Raw genomic sequence first — 15236 nt, forward strand, 5'->3', positions numbered from 1 at the left:
GGGGCTGAGGCAGGAGGATCACCTGAGCCTTGGGAGGTCAAGGCTGTATTGAGCTGTGATCCTACTACTGCACTCCAGCCTGAGCTACAGAGTGCCACCCTGTCTCAAGGACCTTGTGGCAGAGTACTTAATGAGAAATGTACTTGAATGGCGATTCCAGATTTACTATAGTCATATGCTAAATTGTGCTTATTGGACTAGTGGATCACAAATATTGGCCACCCCATACCTACTAAACATTCTAGAACCACTACTCTTCAGAAACTTCCCAAGTAATAGAATGACTAGCTAGGTTTCTTTTTTTTTTTTTTTGAGACGGAGTCTGCTCTGTCGCCCAGGCTGGAGTGCAGTGGCCGGATCTCAGCTCACTGCAAGCTCTGACTCCCGGGTTTACGCCATTCTCCTGCCTCAGCCTCTCGAGTAGCTGGGACTACAGGCGCCCGCCACCTCGCCTGGCTACTTTTTTGTATTTTTTTAGTAGAGACGGGGTTTCACCGTGTTAGGCAGGATGGTCTCGATCTCCTGACCTCGTGATCCACCCGTCTCGGCCTCCCAAAGTGCTGGGATTACAGGCTTGAGCCACCGCACCCGGCCTTACTAGCTAGGTTTCGAAAGCAAGAATTAAAGACTTAATTCCCCAAAGCTGAAATCTGTGCTGTCATCTTAGTAGTTTTCTGCATTAGCAAATCTATATAAATAATGTGAGAATTGGTTTTTTGTTGTTGTTTTGACACGAAGGAAGGACGGAGTTTCACTCTTGTTACCCATACTGTAGTGGAGTGGCACGATCTCAGATCACTGCAACCTCCGCCTCCCGGGTTCAAGCGATTCTCCTCCCCCGGTCTCCCAAGTAGCTGGAATTACAGGCACCCGCCACCATGCCCAGCTAATTTTTTGTATTTTTAGTAGAGGGGGTTTCACCATGTTGTCCAGGCTGGTCTCAAATTCCTGACCTCAGGTGATCCACCTGCCGCAGCCTCCCAGAGTGCTGTGATTACAGGCGTGAGCCACTGCACCTGGCCGAAAATTGTTTTGAGACAGGATCTTGCTCTGTTGCGCAGACTGGGTTGCAGTGGCACAGAGTTCCCTGCAGCCTTGACCTGGGCCAGGGGATCCTTCTGCCTCAGCCTCTGGAATAGTTGAGACTACAGGCACACGCTACCACGCCTAGCTAGTTTTTGAAAAATTTTTTGCTATGTTGCCCAGGCTGTTCTTTAACTTCTGGGCTCTAGTGATCCTCACACTTTGGCCTCCCAAAGTGCTGGGATTACAGGCATGAGCCACCTTGGCCTTGTTGTTGTTTTTTAAGATAAGGATTGCTTACAAGCAAGCAGCTCTGATGCAGTGTTTACTTTTGTGTGTGTTCTTTTTCTGGTGTTTGTTCATATCCATTTCCCCCTTTTAAAAAAAGAAAAACCACAATTGTAGTTCTGTAACACTGTCTTCTCCTTCATTCTTTTTCTGGTTCTTTGTCTAACCATCTACATACAGGTAATTACAATTTTCTGTTCATATCCCTCTTTTCAGTGTAAGGTAGATGCTCTCAAAGCTTTGCCTGTGACATCTGTGCAGAAGAATTCCTATTGATATCTTTAGACCTAATTTCTCTGGACCTTTTCCTGATTTTTCTTCTGCCTGCCAGTATCTTCCCTGGTATATCTTACTGGCTTCCTCAGTTTGACATGTTGTAAATGGAATTACTCCTTCTATGAAGGCCTTACCCCAACTTTCCTACTGTTCCTGTTTCTTTTCATCATAATTGGCTTTGGTTTGACATTTTCCCTTTCTCCATTTTATAGGCAGTCAATTTATAAACCCCAATGAATTCTGCTTGTGTAGGATCTTTCCCATCTAGACCAGGGGTTCTCAAAATTTTATATGCATTGTAATCAGCTGGAGGTATTGTGAGATAGATAGTTGTGCCCCACCTTCTAGAGTTGCTGATTCAATGGGTCTGGAGTAGATGTGAGAATTTGCATTCTAACAAGTTCCCAGATGATGTGGATGCCCTTGACCCAGTATGGAGTCCAGAATGCCTTAAGACGGCATTCAGGACACTAAATAAAGTCCATTTTAATCGGCCTTCTCTCCCACTGTGCTCTCCCACATCAGAAGTCAGATTTGGACTTCAGCATACTTCTGTTACTTAGTAGCTGTGTGATCTTAGGCACGTTGTTTAATTTTCTTCCTTTCCTTTTCATTCTTTTCTTTCTTTCTTTCTTTGGTTTTTTGTTTTTGTTTTTGTTTTTGTGTTTTTGAGACAGGAGGCAGTCTTTCTGTGTCACCCAGGCTGGAGTGCAGTGGCACGATCTCTGCTCACTGCAGCCTCCACCTTTCAGGTTCAAGCAATTCTTGTGCCTCAGCCTCCCGAGTAGCTGGGATTAGCCAGCTGCCAATTGTTTGTTTTTTGTTTTGTTTTGTTTTTTGACACAGAGTCTTGCTCTTTTGCCCAGGCTGGAGTGCAGTGGCGCCATCTTGGCTCGCTACAACCTCTAACTCCTAGGTTCAAGCAGTTCTCCTGTCCCACCCTCCCTAGTAGCTGGGACTATAGTCACCGCCACTACACACAGCTAATTTAGTAGTATTTTAGTAACGATTCTCTTGCCTCATCCTCCTGAGTAACTGGGATTACAGGCACCTGCCACCATGCCTAGCTAAATTTTGTATTTAGTAGAGATGGGATTTCACCATATTGGTCAGGCTGGTCTGGAACTCCTGACCTCAGGTGATCCACCTTCTTCGGCCTCCCAAAGTGCTGGGATTACAGGCGTGAGCCGCCGTGCCTAGCCCAGCCGCAGGTTTTTTGAGGTCAGGAATTGTGTCTTAATCTTCTTTGTACTTACATTACGTTTGGAGCCATGTGTCCATTGATTAGGCAGTTAGTAAATATTTGGTAAATTGGTTTACTTAATGTTATTTCCTCTTCTTTCCCTTTTTTCATTTTTTTCTTTTCAATTTCTTTGCACCCTTTCCCCCTTTTTTCAATGAAAAATTTTAGTGAGCAAAATTATTAGCATACCCAACAGTGGTTTGCTTTCCCTCCAACCTGTTGGTAGTGAGTGAGTAGTTAATTCCCGTTTTATTCCATTAAACGTTTTACTTTTTCTCCAGAGTAATTAAGTAGAAAATGTGGCTCTTGGCCGGGCACGGTAACTCTTGCCTGTAATTGCTGCACGTTGGGAGGCTGAGGTGGGTGGAAAATTTGAGGCCAGGAGTTTGAGACCAGCCTGGCCAACATGGTGAAATCCCGTATCTACTAAAAATACAAAAATTAGCCAGGCATGGTGGCGAGTTCCTGTAGTCCCGGCTACTAGGGAGGCTGAGGTGTGAGAATCACTTGAACCCAAGAGCCAGAGGTTGAAGTGAGCCAAGATCGCACCACTCCATTCCAGCTTGGGCGAAGGAGTGAGACTATTTATTTAAAAAAAAAGAGAGAGAGATAGAGAAGAAAAGACTCTTAATGACTTTTCCCCTCTCTTAAAACCTGATTGTGTAGTAGTGACTTTTATGTACACGTATATTGTTGACCTCGCGGTCTCCTGATGTTACTAATTTGAATAGTGACCATATGTTGCCGTTACAGACCAGAAGGGAAAGATTTCAGCATTCATCGACTTGTCCTGGGGACACACACATCGGATGAACAAAACCATCTTGTTATAGCCAGTGTGCAACTCCCTAATGATGATGCTCAGTTTGATGCGTCACACTACGACAGTGAGAAAGGAGGTAGGAATCTTAAACGTGAAAGAAGTAAAGATGTGTGGGTCATAATCTTTTTATGTTTTTGAATTATAAAAGTTATATCCAGTTTGATAAACTGTGACTTTAGAAACAATATTTAAGCTTGAGGAAAGCCTGAGTTTGCAATGGTAGATATTTATATTAGAGTTGTAGATATCAGAAGAAATATTTAACACATCCTTGGTTCTGTACCTTCACAATAAACTTTTCTCAGCTGGTGGTGGCGGGGAGGATTTCTGCAATTGAAAGAAGCAGAAATATACTATATATTATTGCTGTACATTCTTGATTTATTTTTTATTTTTTTGTTCAGAATCTCGCTCTGTTGCCTAGGTTGGAGTGTAGTGGCGTGATCCTCACTCACTGCAACCTCTGCCTCCCAGGTTCAAGCGATTCTCTTGCCTCATCCTCCTGAGTAGCTGGGATTACAGGCACCTGCCACCACGCCTAGCTAGTTTTTGTATTTTTAGTAAAGACAGGGTTTCACCAAGTTGGCCAGGCTGCGCTTGAACTCCTGACCTCATGTGATCCACCCACCTCAGCCTTCCAGAGTGCTGGAATTACAGGCTTGAGTCACCGCGCCCGTCCATATTGCCGTACATTCTTAAGATGGGAGATAACTACCCCTAAAGAGGTGAAAATTGGTTTATGTGTGTGAGTAGGCGTAAATAATCTTACTGGTTGATTGTCTAAAGCACAGATATGCACAAAGTACATAGGATATCTATGGTATTAAAATTTCGTGGGACTGGTGGGGAAGGGGTAGTTCTTAAAAGATTTCTTAGAGGAGCAGTAGTGAAAAAAAAGGTTGAGAAACACTAACTTAAATTACCCTTTCTAGGTTTAAAGTGGTAGAAATGACTTAACCATGGCACTCCCTATATGTATAGAAACTAAGTTCCGATGAGTTGTTTCATTATATCCTATTTTTAGGCCATAACCTAAGGGTTTAACTGATCATGACATGCCTACTCTTTCCCTTTTTTTTTGGAGATGGAGTCTTGCTCTGCCGCCCAGGCTGGAGTGCAGTGGTGCGATCTTGGCTCACTGCGACCTCCGCCTCCCAGGTTCAAGCGAGTCTCCTGCCTCAGCCTCCTAAATAGCTGGGACTACAGGCATGCACCGCCATCCCTGGCTAATTTTTATATTTTTAGTAGAGACAAGGTTTCATCATGTTGGTCAGGCTGGTCTTGAACTCCTGACCTCAAATGATCCTCCTGCCTTTTGTTCTTGCTGTTACTTAGGCACAAATACTCTAATTGGTAGTGTGATAAATTGTAAAACTACATATGTGTGTGTGTATATATATTGTGTTTGTGTGTAAAATTATATAATTATATAATTTGATAAAATATACATATGATTTATATATTTTATAATTTTGTAATATATATATAATTGTATATATAATTTTACACATAATGTTAAAAACACACCCCTTCTCCCATATAATAAACCTTTCCCCAGCCAGGTGCAGTGACTCACGCCTGTAATCCCAGCACTTTGGAAGGCTGAGACCCGTGGATCACTTGAGGTCAGAACTTCGAGACCAGCCTGGCCCAACATAGTGAAACCCTGTCTCTACTAAAAATAAAAAATTAGCCACGCGTGGTGGCATGCACCTGTAAGAACCCAGCTACTCAGGAGGCTGAGGCAAGATGGCATCACTTGAACTCAGGAGGCAGAGATAGCAGTGAGCCAAGATCTCACTATTGCACTCCAGCCTGGGCAAAAAAAAAAGGGGAAACTCCATCTTAAAAAAACAAAACAAAAACTTTTCCCCTGGATATCACTTGATGTATTGTGATGTATTGTTTTCTGAAGGATTTATCCTGTGTATTGGATCACTCATTAAACAAATATGTTGAGTAGTTTTGTATGCCAAGTATAGAATATGCAATATAGGTTCAGAATTTGCTCTTGTGGCCTAATATAAGCAATTATATATAATATAAGGTCACCTACCTCCTTTTGATGGCTATATAGTAGACCATAATGATGCCTTATTGATTGACATTTAGATGGTTTCTAATTTTTTGACTTCAAAAGCATAGTTTTGCTATAGAAATACTCTCTAAGTAGAATGTTGTATCAAAGGGCAGGACCATTTTTTAATATAATTGATACTGCTAAGTTGTACTCCAAAAAAAGATTTGAAGTCCCACAACAGCGTATGTATTTATGTCTGTTTCTCCATGCCCTTGCCAACGCTGGACTCAATAGAACTCATTCTCAGTTTACATTGCTTTTTTTTATTTGTGATGTTGAGCTTACTTCATATTTCCCTTGAGCTGCTTATTTATGTCTTTTGCCCATATTCCTTTTGAGTATCTCTTCGTATAAGGTAAATTACACCCTCTCCACCCAATAAATAGGTGCAGATCATTTTCTAGTTTAACTTAAAATCTTTAGTCCTGTTATTGATTAGAAGCTATAAGTTGCTTTTTTAATGGGGCCTTGCTCTGTCATCCAGGCTGGAGTGCGCTGGCATGATCTTAGCTGACTGCAGCCTCCTTATGGGCTCAAATGATCCTCCCACCTATGCCTCCCAAGTAGCTCTGGCTATAGACGTACACCACCATACCTGGATTTTTTATTTATTTTTATTTTATTTTTTATTTTTTTGAGTCGGAGTCTGGCTCTGCCGCCCAGGCTGTAGTACAGTGGCGCAATCACTGCTCACTGTGACCACCGCCACCCGGGTTCAAGCTATTCTCCTGCCTCAGCCGCCCAAGTAGCTGGAATTACAGGCACCCGCCACTACATCCAGATAATTTATTTTTTTTTTAAGAAATGGCGTGTCACTATGTTGCTCAGGCTGATCTTCAACTCTGGCCTCAATCTTTCCACCTCAGACCTCCCCATTCAATGATTTCATAAAGTATGTATTCATCTATTGTTGTCTTCTGGGACTTTTATGTTTGGGCCATTAAAACTTACTGTTCTGGTATTTGGTATGGAATCAGAATCCAGCCTTTTTTTCCTAAATGATTGAGTTTTTGTTGTTATTTTGAGGCGGAGTCTTGCTTCGTCACCCAGGCTGGAGTGCAGTCGCACAGTCTCGGCTCACTGCAGCCTCTGCTTCTTGGGCTCAAGCAATCCTCCTGCCTCAGCATCCTGAGTAGCTGGGATTGCAGGCATGCGCCACCATGCCCAGCCGATTTCCATTATATTTTTTGTGGAGGAGTGGGTCTCACCACATTGCCCAGGCTAGTCTGAAAACTCCTGGGCTCATGCAGTTAACCCACTTTGGCCTCCCGAAGTTCTGGGCTTATAGGCCTGAGCCACTAAGCCAAAAAAATTTTTTGTATTCAGTCAACCATTGATGGACACTTGGGTTGATTCCGTATCTTTGCTATTGTGTATAATGCTACAGTGAACATAACAAGTACATGTGTCTTTTTGGTAGAACGATTTCTTTTATTTTGGGTATATACCCAGTAATGGGATTGCTGGGTTGAATGGTAGTTCTATTTTTAGTTCTTTGTGGTTTTTTTGTGTTTTTTTTTGTTTTTGGGACGGAGTTTCACTCTTGTTGCTGGAGTAAAGTAAGTGGCGTGATCTCGGCTCACTGCAGTCTCCGCCTCCGAAGTTCAAGCAGTTCTTCTGCTTCAGCTCCCCGAGTATCTGGGATTACAGGCATGCCCCACCACACCCGGCTAATTTTGTATTTTTAGTAGAGACGGGGTTTCTCCATATTGGTCAGGCTGGTCTCAAACTCCCAACCTCAGGTGGTCCACCTGCGTCAGCCTCCCAAAGTGCTGGGATTATAGGCGTGAGCCACCATGCCTGGCCCTATTTTTAGTTCTTTGAGAAATCTCCACAGACTGCTTTTCACAGTTGCTGAACTAATTTGCATTCCCACCAGTAGTGTCTAAGTGTTGCCTTTTCTCTGCAGCCTCACCATGTTATTTTTTGACTTTTTAATAGCCATTCTGACTGGTGTGAGAGGCATCTATCTGTTTTGATTTGCATTTCTCTGATAAATGGTGATGTTGATCTTTTTTTCCACATTCATTGTCCACTTATATGTCTTCTTTTGAGAAGTGTCTGTTCATGTCCTTTGCCCACTTTTTATCTTTCTTTCTTTTTTTTTTTTTTTTTTTTTGAGACAGTCTCGCTCTGTCGCCCAGGCTGGAGTGCAGTGTGGCGATCTTGGCTCACGGCAACCTCTGCCCCCTGGGTTCAAGCGATTCTCCTGCCTCATCCTCCTGAGTAGCTGGGATTACAGGCGTGCACCACCGTGCCCGGCTTATTTTGTATTTTTTGTAGGGATGGGGTTTCACTGTATTGGCCAGGTTGGTGTCAAACTCCTGACCTCATGATCTACCCGCGTCAGCCTCCCAGAGTGCTGGGATTATAGGCGTGAGCCACCATGCCCAGCCTAGTTTTGTTTTTTAAGAAACTGGTATCTCGCCCAGGCGCAGTGGCTGGCATCTGTAATTCCAGCACTTTGGGAGGCTGAGGCATGTGGATCATGAGGTCAGGAGTTCAAGACAAGCCTGGCCAACATGGTAAAACCCCATCTCTACTAAAAATACAAAAAATTAGCTGGACGTGGTGGTACGTGCCTGTAGTCCCAGCTACTTGGAAGGCTGAGGCAGTAGAATGGCTTGAACCCGGGAGGCGGAGGTTGCAGTGAGCCGAGATTGCGCTACTACTGCACTCCAGCCTGGTTAATGAGCAAGACTCCTTCTCAGAAAAAATAAAAATAAGTAAGTGATGTCTCTGGTCTTTAGTCCAAGTTTATAATAAATTATTATATATTTTACTGAAGCTGGTATTCTTAGTTGTAAGGTTCATGGGCTCAAAAAGTGGCTCAATGGTAAAATTCGTATGGTAGTTACCTTGTTTGAGGACATAGTATTGACTGGGAAGACACCGTTCGTACCTTCTGGGATGGGAATGTTTTATATTTTGACCTGGTGCGTACATATGTAAAAATTCATCAAACTACAACAACTTGTGCACCTTTACTATATCATGTTATACCTCATGTTTGTTTTAATGTTATTTATATGGAGAGAAGCCAGCAAAATAGGAAGGCAAGTTGATACCTCAGCCTTTCTTTTCTACTTCAGATTGGCCTTTTCACATACCAGTTTCAACACCTATTTATTTATATTACTATATGTGTTTTTTCAGACAGAGGTCTCACTCTGTTGCCCAGGCTGGAATGCAGTGGTGTGATCACAGCTTACTGCATTCTCAGCCTCCCAAGCAGTTAGGATTATAGTCATGTGCCACCGCAGTCAGCCCCTGAAGTGTTTTTTAAATGCAATTTACATTTATTTTTCTAATCCTGTCAATTTTTTATTTTTTATTTACCTTTTTTTTTTTTTTTTTGAAACAGAGTCTAGCTCTGTCGCTCAGGCTGGAGTACAGTGGCGCGATCTCGGCTTACTGCAAGCTCCACCTCCCGGGTTCATGCCATTCTGCCTCAACCTCCTGAGTAGCTGTGACTACAGGTGCCTGCCACCATGCCCAGCTAATTGTTTTTGTATTTTTAGTAGAGATGGGGTTTCACTGTGTTAGCCAGGATAGTCTTGATCTCCTGAACCCTGTCAAATTTAACATTGAGGGGTGTATGCAACTTTGGTAACACTGATGTAATAAGTTCTGATAACCCAGTAACATTGGGCCAGCCCAGTTTTCAATTTTGAATACACTAAGTTCTTACTACTGTAGTTTTGTTTATGGTGAAGGAGGCCTATGTTTAATATATGCCCAATACTGAAATAACCAACGTTATGTAGTGGCTACCCCTTGCTTCATGGGCTCTGTGCCAGCTGTGGCTTCTCCTTTGTTATTGGTGCCTCTTTTCTGGCAGCTATCGTTTTTTTTGTTTGTTTGTTTGTTTGTTTGTTTTTTCTGAGACAGAGTTTCTCTCTGTCGCCCAAACTGTAGCGTAGTGGCGCAATCTTGGCTCAGTGCAACCTCTGCCTCCTGAGTTCAAGCGATTCTCCTGCCTCAGCCTCCAGAGCAGCTGGGACTATAGGCACGTGCCACCACGCCCAGCTAATTTTTGTATTTTTAGTAGAGAAGGGGTTTTGCCATATTGGCCATGCTGGTCTCGAACTCCTGACCTCGTGATCCACCCATCTCGGCCTCCCAAAGTGCTGGGATTACAGATATGAGCCACTATGCCCAGCCACTTTTTTGGGGGGGGGTGTCATTAGAGATATGATGAGGATTCAGTTCCAAATCACTGCAGTAAAGCAAATATATAAAGCAAACCACACAGATTTTTTGTATGTTTACATTTTACTGTAGTCTCCTAAGCGTGCAATAGCATTATGCCTAAAAAAACAATGTACATACCTTAATTTGGAAATACTTCATTGCTAAAAAAAAAAATGCTGACCCAGAGGCACCAACTGAACACATGTTGGGAAAATGGCACTAATAGACTTACTCAATGCAGGGTTGCTGTAACCTTCAATTGGGGAAAAAACATATCTGTGATGCACAATAAAACGAGCTGTGCCTGTACTTAGACTGAAGTTTCTTGAGATACATACCATATATGCCTTGTTTTTTCATAGATTGTAGATGCTTGTGGGCTGGAGTTATGGGAAAAATTAGTTTAATGTGGGATTTTTTTCTCCTTTAGAATCTATCTTGAATTTTTATTTTTAGGTTTTTAGCCTGTGTGAAACGTTTGCTTTTCAAAAGTTATTTTGAAGTTGAAAGTTATCTAATATGCCAGCCATACCACCCATGTATGTCTTTGCTTTCTGAAAAGATGTTTGTCCTTCAAAGAATAACACTAGGCCCGGCCCAGTGGCTCTCTCATGTAATCCCAGCACTTTGGGAGAATGAAGCGGGTAGATTATCTGAGGTCAAGAGTTTAAGACCAGTTTGGCTACCGTGATGAAACCCCATCTCTACTAAAAATATAAAAATTACCTGGGCGTGGTGGCACATGGCGGCAGTCCCAGCTACTTGGGGGGCTGAGGCAGGAGAATCGCTTGAACCCAGGAGGCAGAGGTTGCAGTGAGCCGAGATTGCGCCACTGCACTCCAGTCTGGATGACAGAGCAAGACCCTGTCTAAAAAAAGAAAAAAAAGAATAGCACTGCATAGCAATGCGATTGACAGAATATTTTTATTTATTTTTAAGTTACTCTCACAACTTACTTGCTTTGTGGATAAGGTATTTGAGGCTCAGAAACTGAAGGCCTTCCCTGGATCACCAAACTAAGTAAGTGACAGAGCCACTTAGGGACCTGGGTCTGACTCTTACTTTGGAACTTTTGCAACCATATCATGCTGTCTTCTATTACTCTTTGATCATTAACTACCTTTGTTTATATATTGCTTTGCCAAGATTTACATAATCACACATTATATTGTTATACATATTATAATGGTACTTGAGAGAACTCTCTAAGTGCATATAGTAGTCATGTGTGAATAAAAAATGTTTTCATCTAGTTGTTGCCTACCTGGTTTATTTCAACCAGGGACTTTGGTTGGCGTGTGTAAGTGGGTGTAGCAAAATGGAACTGGCTGCTGTGGCTCTGTTTTTCCTCACTGAAATAAAAGAAACACTGTAAGGAGAAGATAAACGGCATGATGGTATTTCAGAACATTCATCCCAAACTAGAGCTTCAGACAAGCGATGCAAGAAGAGCACTTTAGTGTTTAGCACATTGTGTACTTAATATTCATTATAGTAGTAGCATTGGTTTTATTTATTCAGCATACTTATTTGTACTTTGAAATTTGAAAACTTTATTAAGATCTGTTTTTGAAGTATGTGGGCAAAGGATAACCCAGGTGCCGAGACAAGTGACTGAAGGCACAAACTGTTTCAGTATAATAAAGAAAATAGTTAAAATAAAGAATAGTTATAATACAAAGTAGGTATAGAGATGATCTTGGACATTATCAGTCATTGGTATAATCATTATTAATCATCAACTTTTAATATTACTTCTTGTTGTATTACTAATATAACCAAGGAATAACTGGTGGGTATAGGGTCAGGTGCTGAAGGGACATTTTGAGAAGTGAGCTAGAAGGCAAGAGGTGAGCCCTCTGTCAGGCCCACATAAGGGCCGCTTGAGGGCTCCTTGGTCAAGTGGTAACGCCAGTGCCTAGGAAGGCACCCATTACTTAGCAGACCGTGAAAGGGAGCCTCCCTTTCCTTGGAGGAGTCAGGGAACACTCTGCTCCACCAGCTTCTTGTGGGAGGCTGGATATTATCCAGGCCTGCCTGCAGTCATCCAGAGGCCTAAACCCCTCCGTGTGGTGCTACGCTTCGGTGGTCACGCTCCTTGTCCACTTTCATGTTCCTCCCCTTACTCCTGATTCCTCTTTGAGGTTCTTAGAAAATAGCAGTAGAAGAAATAGTGAAAGTCTTAAAGTCTGATCTTTCTGATAAGTGCATAGAAGGAAACGGTGAGGTATGCTGCCTTCCCTCAGATTCAGCTACCTAAAAGTGAAGGGTCCCCTGTCTCGTGATAACGTGACTTGCTTGACCTTATCAATCACTTGGACGACTCACCCTCCTTACCCTGCCCCCTTGTCTTGTATGCAATAAATTATCAGCGCATTTAGCCATTCGGGGCCACTACCGATCTCCAGGTCTTGGTGGTAGTGGTTCTCCAGGCCCAGCTGTTTTCTCTTTATCTCTTTTGTCTTGTGTCTTTATTTCTTACAATCTCTCGTCTCCGCACACGGGGAGAATACCCGCTAAGCCCTGTAGGGCTGGACCCTACATCAGTAGAATTCTAGTTTTCCTTAATTTCAGACAGTAATATAATACAGCCATCTCTCAGAATCCGTGGGGAATTGTTCCCAAGACCACCTTCAGATACCAAAATTCACAGATGCTGAAGTTTCTGATACAGCATGGCATAATGTTTGCACATAACCTATGCAGATCTTCTCATATACTTTAAAATGTCTCTAGATTACCTATAATACCGAATACAATGTAAATGTTATATAAATAGGCTGTATTGTTCAGGGAATAATGATGAGGGGGAAATCTGTATGTGTTCAATACATGCATTGTTTTTCTGAATATTTTCACTTAATGATTAGTCGAATTCATGGATGAAGAACCCACTGATATGGAGGGCTGACTGTATTTATTAGGTATTTAACTACCTGGAATCACAGGGGTAGGAAAGCACTTTATAGTGCTAGCAAATGTATAGATAATATCTAGTATTATGCCAGTTTGTTCCTAAGGAAAAAAAATCCTTGCCTGTGTTTTTATACTCTGGGTACCCTAGAGTAGCTCTTGTTTTGTCCTCATTTGCAATTAATTTATTTACAGAATTTGGAGGTTTTGGTTCAGTTAGTGGAAAAATTGAAATAGAAATCAAGATCAACCATGAAGGAGAAGTAAACAGGGCCCGTTATATGCCCCAGAACCCTTGTATCATCGCAACAAAGACTCCTTCCAGTGATGTTCTTGTCTTTGACTATACAAAACATCCTTCTAAACCAGGTACGTGCCCCTTTCTATTCAAATACAAATGAGTCACTATGGGAACACATGGTTCCACTCACTCTGAGTTTAATTGCATGTTACTCTGTGTAATTTTAACATCTTGTGACTTGTATTGATGTGTGTATGTTTTTCTTCATTTTGCCTACATGAAAAAATAATGCCTTTTTACATAGAACAAAATACTGGTGCTGTTTAAGCATTATCTGTTTGGTGATAATGGTTCCTATATCATTGATAAATGTTAAGAGCTTTTAGACATCTTGATTAAAATTCCATTATGCTCAGTAGGCCCAGAGAACCAGTGGACTGGGTAGTCTTGATGTGTCTGTCACTTTGCAGATCCTTCTGGAGAGTGCAACCCAGACTTGCGTCTCCGTGGACATCAAAAGGAAGGCTATGGGCTTTCTTGGAACCCAAATCTCAGTGGGCACTTACTTAGTGCTTCAGATGACCACGTGCGTATCCTTCCCATTTTGAAGCAAATCTGGGCTAGTTACCAGTTGGTTTCTTTTTTGGGGTGTGTGGGGAGGTGAGAATCTTCCATTTATATAATGGTTTAATTTTACATTTAAGACCATCTGCCTGTGGGACATCAGTGCCGTTCCAAAGGAGGGAAAAGTGGTGGATGCAAAGACCATTTTTACAGGGCATACGGCAGTAGTAGAAGATGTTTCCTGGCATCTGCTCCATGAGTCTCTGTTTGGGTCAGTTGCTGATGATCAGAAACTTATGATGTGAGTAGAATCCATTCAGGGTTTTTACTTAATATCTTGTCTAAGTTTTATGTTTAGTTACCATTTCAAGGGTTTTTTTCCTTTTTTTTTTTTTTTTTTCCACTGAAGTTGGGATACTCGTTCAAACAATACTTCCAAACCAAGCCACTCAGTCGACGCTCACACTGCTGAAGTGAACTGCCTTTCTTTCAATCCTTATAGTGAGTTCATTCTTGCCACAGGATCAGCTGACAAGGTCAGTTTCATTTATTTTAATAGAAAACAATTTAATTTCTCCAGCTTTTTTTGAATTGCAGAAATTTTACTTACAGTATTTTTTTTTCTTATCTTAAAAAATGAATTACTCTTGTTTTTCTTTTTGTACCTAGACTGTTGCCTTGTGGGATCTGAGAAATCTGAAACTTAAGTTGCATTCCTTTGAGTCACATAAGGATGAAATATTCCAGGTAAGAGAAACCAGTGCTACTAATTTTGTTTTTGTTATTTCTAAGAAAAACCTGGATGTATGAGTGGGCACACATGTGCTTTATGCTGTTGCTAAAAATAGAAATCTATATTCCTATGCTACTTTCTGTGGGAATTGTTATTTCTTTGTTATCTCTATACTTTCTCAAACTGGTTATTGACCACCTACATTCATCAGATATTAAGAAAACTAGGCCAGGTGTGATGATTCATACCTGTAATCCCAGCACTTTAGGAGGCTGAGATGGGTGGGTTACTTGAGGCCAGGAGTTTGAGACCAGCCTAGCAAACATGGCAAAACCCTGTCTCTTTATTTTTGAATAAAAATTTACAAAGAGAGGAAAACTAGTGACTGATTATTTTTTCAGCCTTCTTTCTGATACAATATATTCTTTATTCTTCATTGCATACCACATATGTTGATTTTTCAATCCAAGCCTAAACCTCTGGCTCCATATTTTCTGCCTCATCAGTTTAAAACCATTTATGCCTAGTGTTCCATTATTGGAACACTAAGCATGTGGGAGTTTATATCCTACTGCTCAAGGTCATCGCCAAGGTCTGATTGCAAAAATTAAAAAAAGAAATAATTGTTGCACTGTGTTCAAAGCTTGTTGCTAGGGCACTATGAGAGATTACATTATGTAGCCTTTGCTGTCAAGGAGCTCCCCTTTTCTGGGGGGACGGAGTTTTGCTCTTATTGGCCAGGCTGGACTGTGGTGGTGCAATCTCGGCTCACTGCAACCTTCACCTCCCAGGTTCAAGTGATTCTCCTGCCTCAGCCTCCTGGGTAGCTGGAATTTCAGGCGCCCGCCACCATGCCCA

At 41.9% G+C, this 15236-nt stretch overlaps 1 protein-coding gene across 1 annotated transcript in view; it reads left to right on the forward strand.

Moving 5' to 3' along the window:
• Positions 1 to 15236, forward strand: part of RBBP4 (retinoblastoma binding protein 4) — a 40036-nt gene that overhangs the window by 3009 nt on the left and 21791 nt on the right. The window contains exons 3-8 of the mRNA XM_011974067.1: positions 3584 to 3729; positions 13036 to 13209; positions 13552 to 13667; positions 13786 to 13946; positions 14055 to 14181; positions 14315 to 14392. Of these exons, the coding sequence (XP_011829457.1) occupies positions 3584 to 3729; positions 13036 to 13209; positions 13552 to 13667; positions 13786 to 13946; positions 14055 to 14181; positions 14315 to 14392 (802 nt within the window). The remainder of the gene's footprint in view (positions 1 to 3583; positions 3730 to 13035; positions 13210 to 13551; positions 13668 to 13785; positions 13947 to 14054; positions 14182 to 14314; positions 14393 to 15236) is intronic.

This window comes from Mandrillus leucophaeus, unplaced genomic scaffold, assembly GCF_000951045.1.
Source record: "Mandrillus leucophaeus isolate KB7577 unplaced genomic scaffold, Mleu.le_1.0 Scaffold141, whole genome shotgun sequence".
NCBI classification, from domain to species: Eukaryota; Metazoa; Chordata; class Mammalia; order Primates; family Cercopithecidae; genus Mandrillus; species Mandrillus leucophaeus.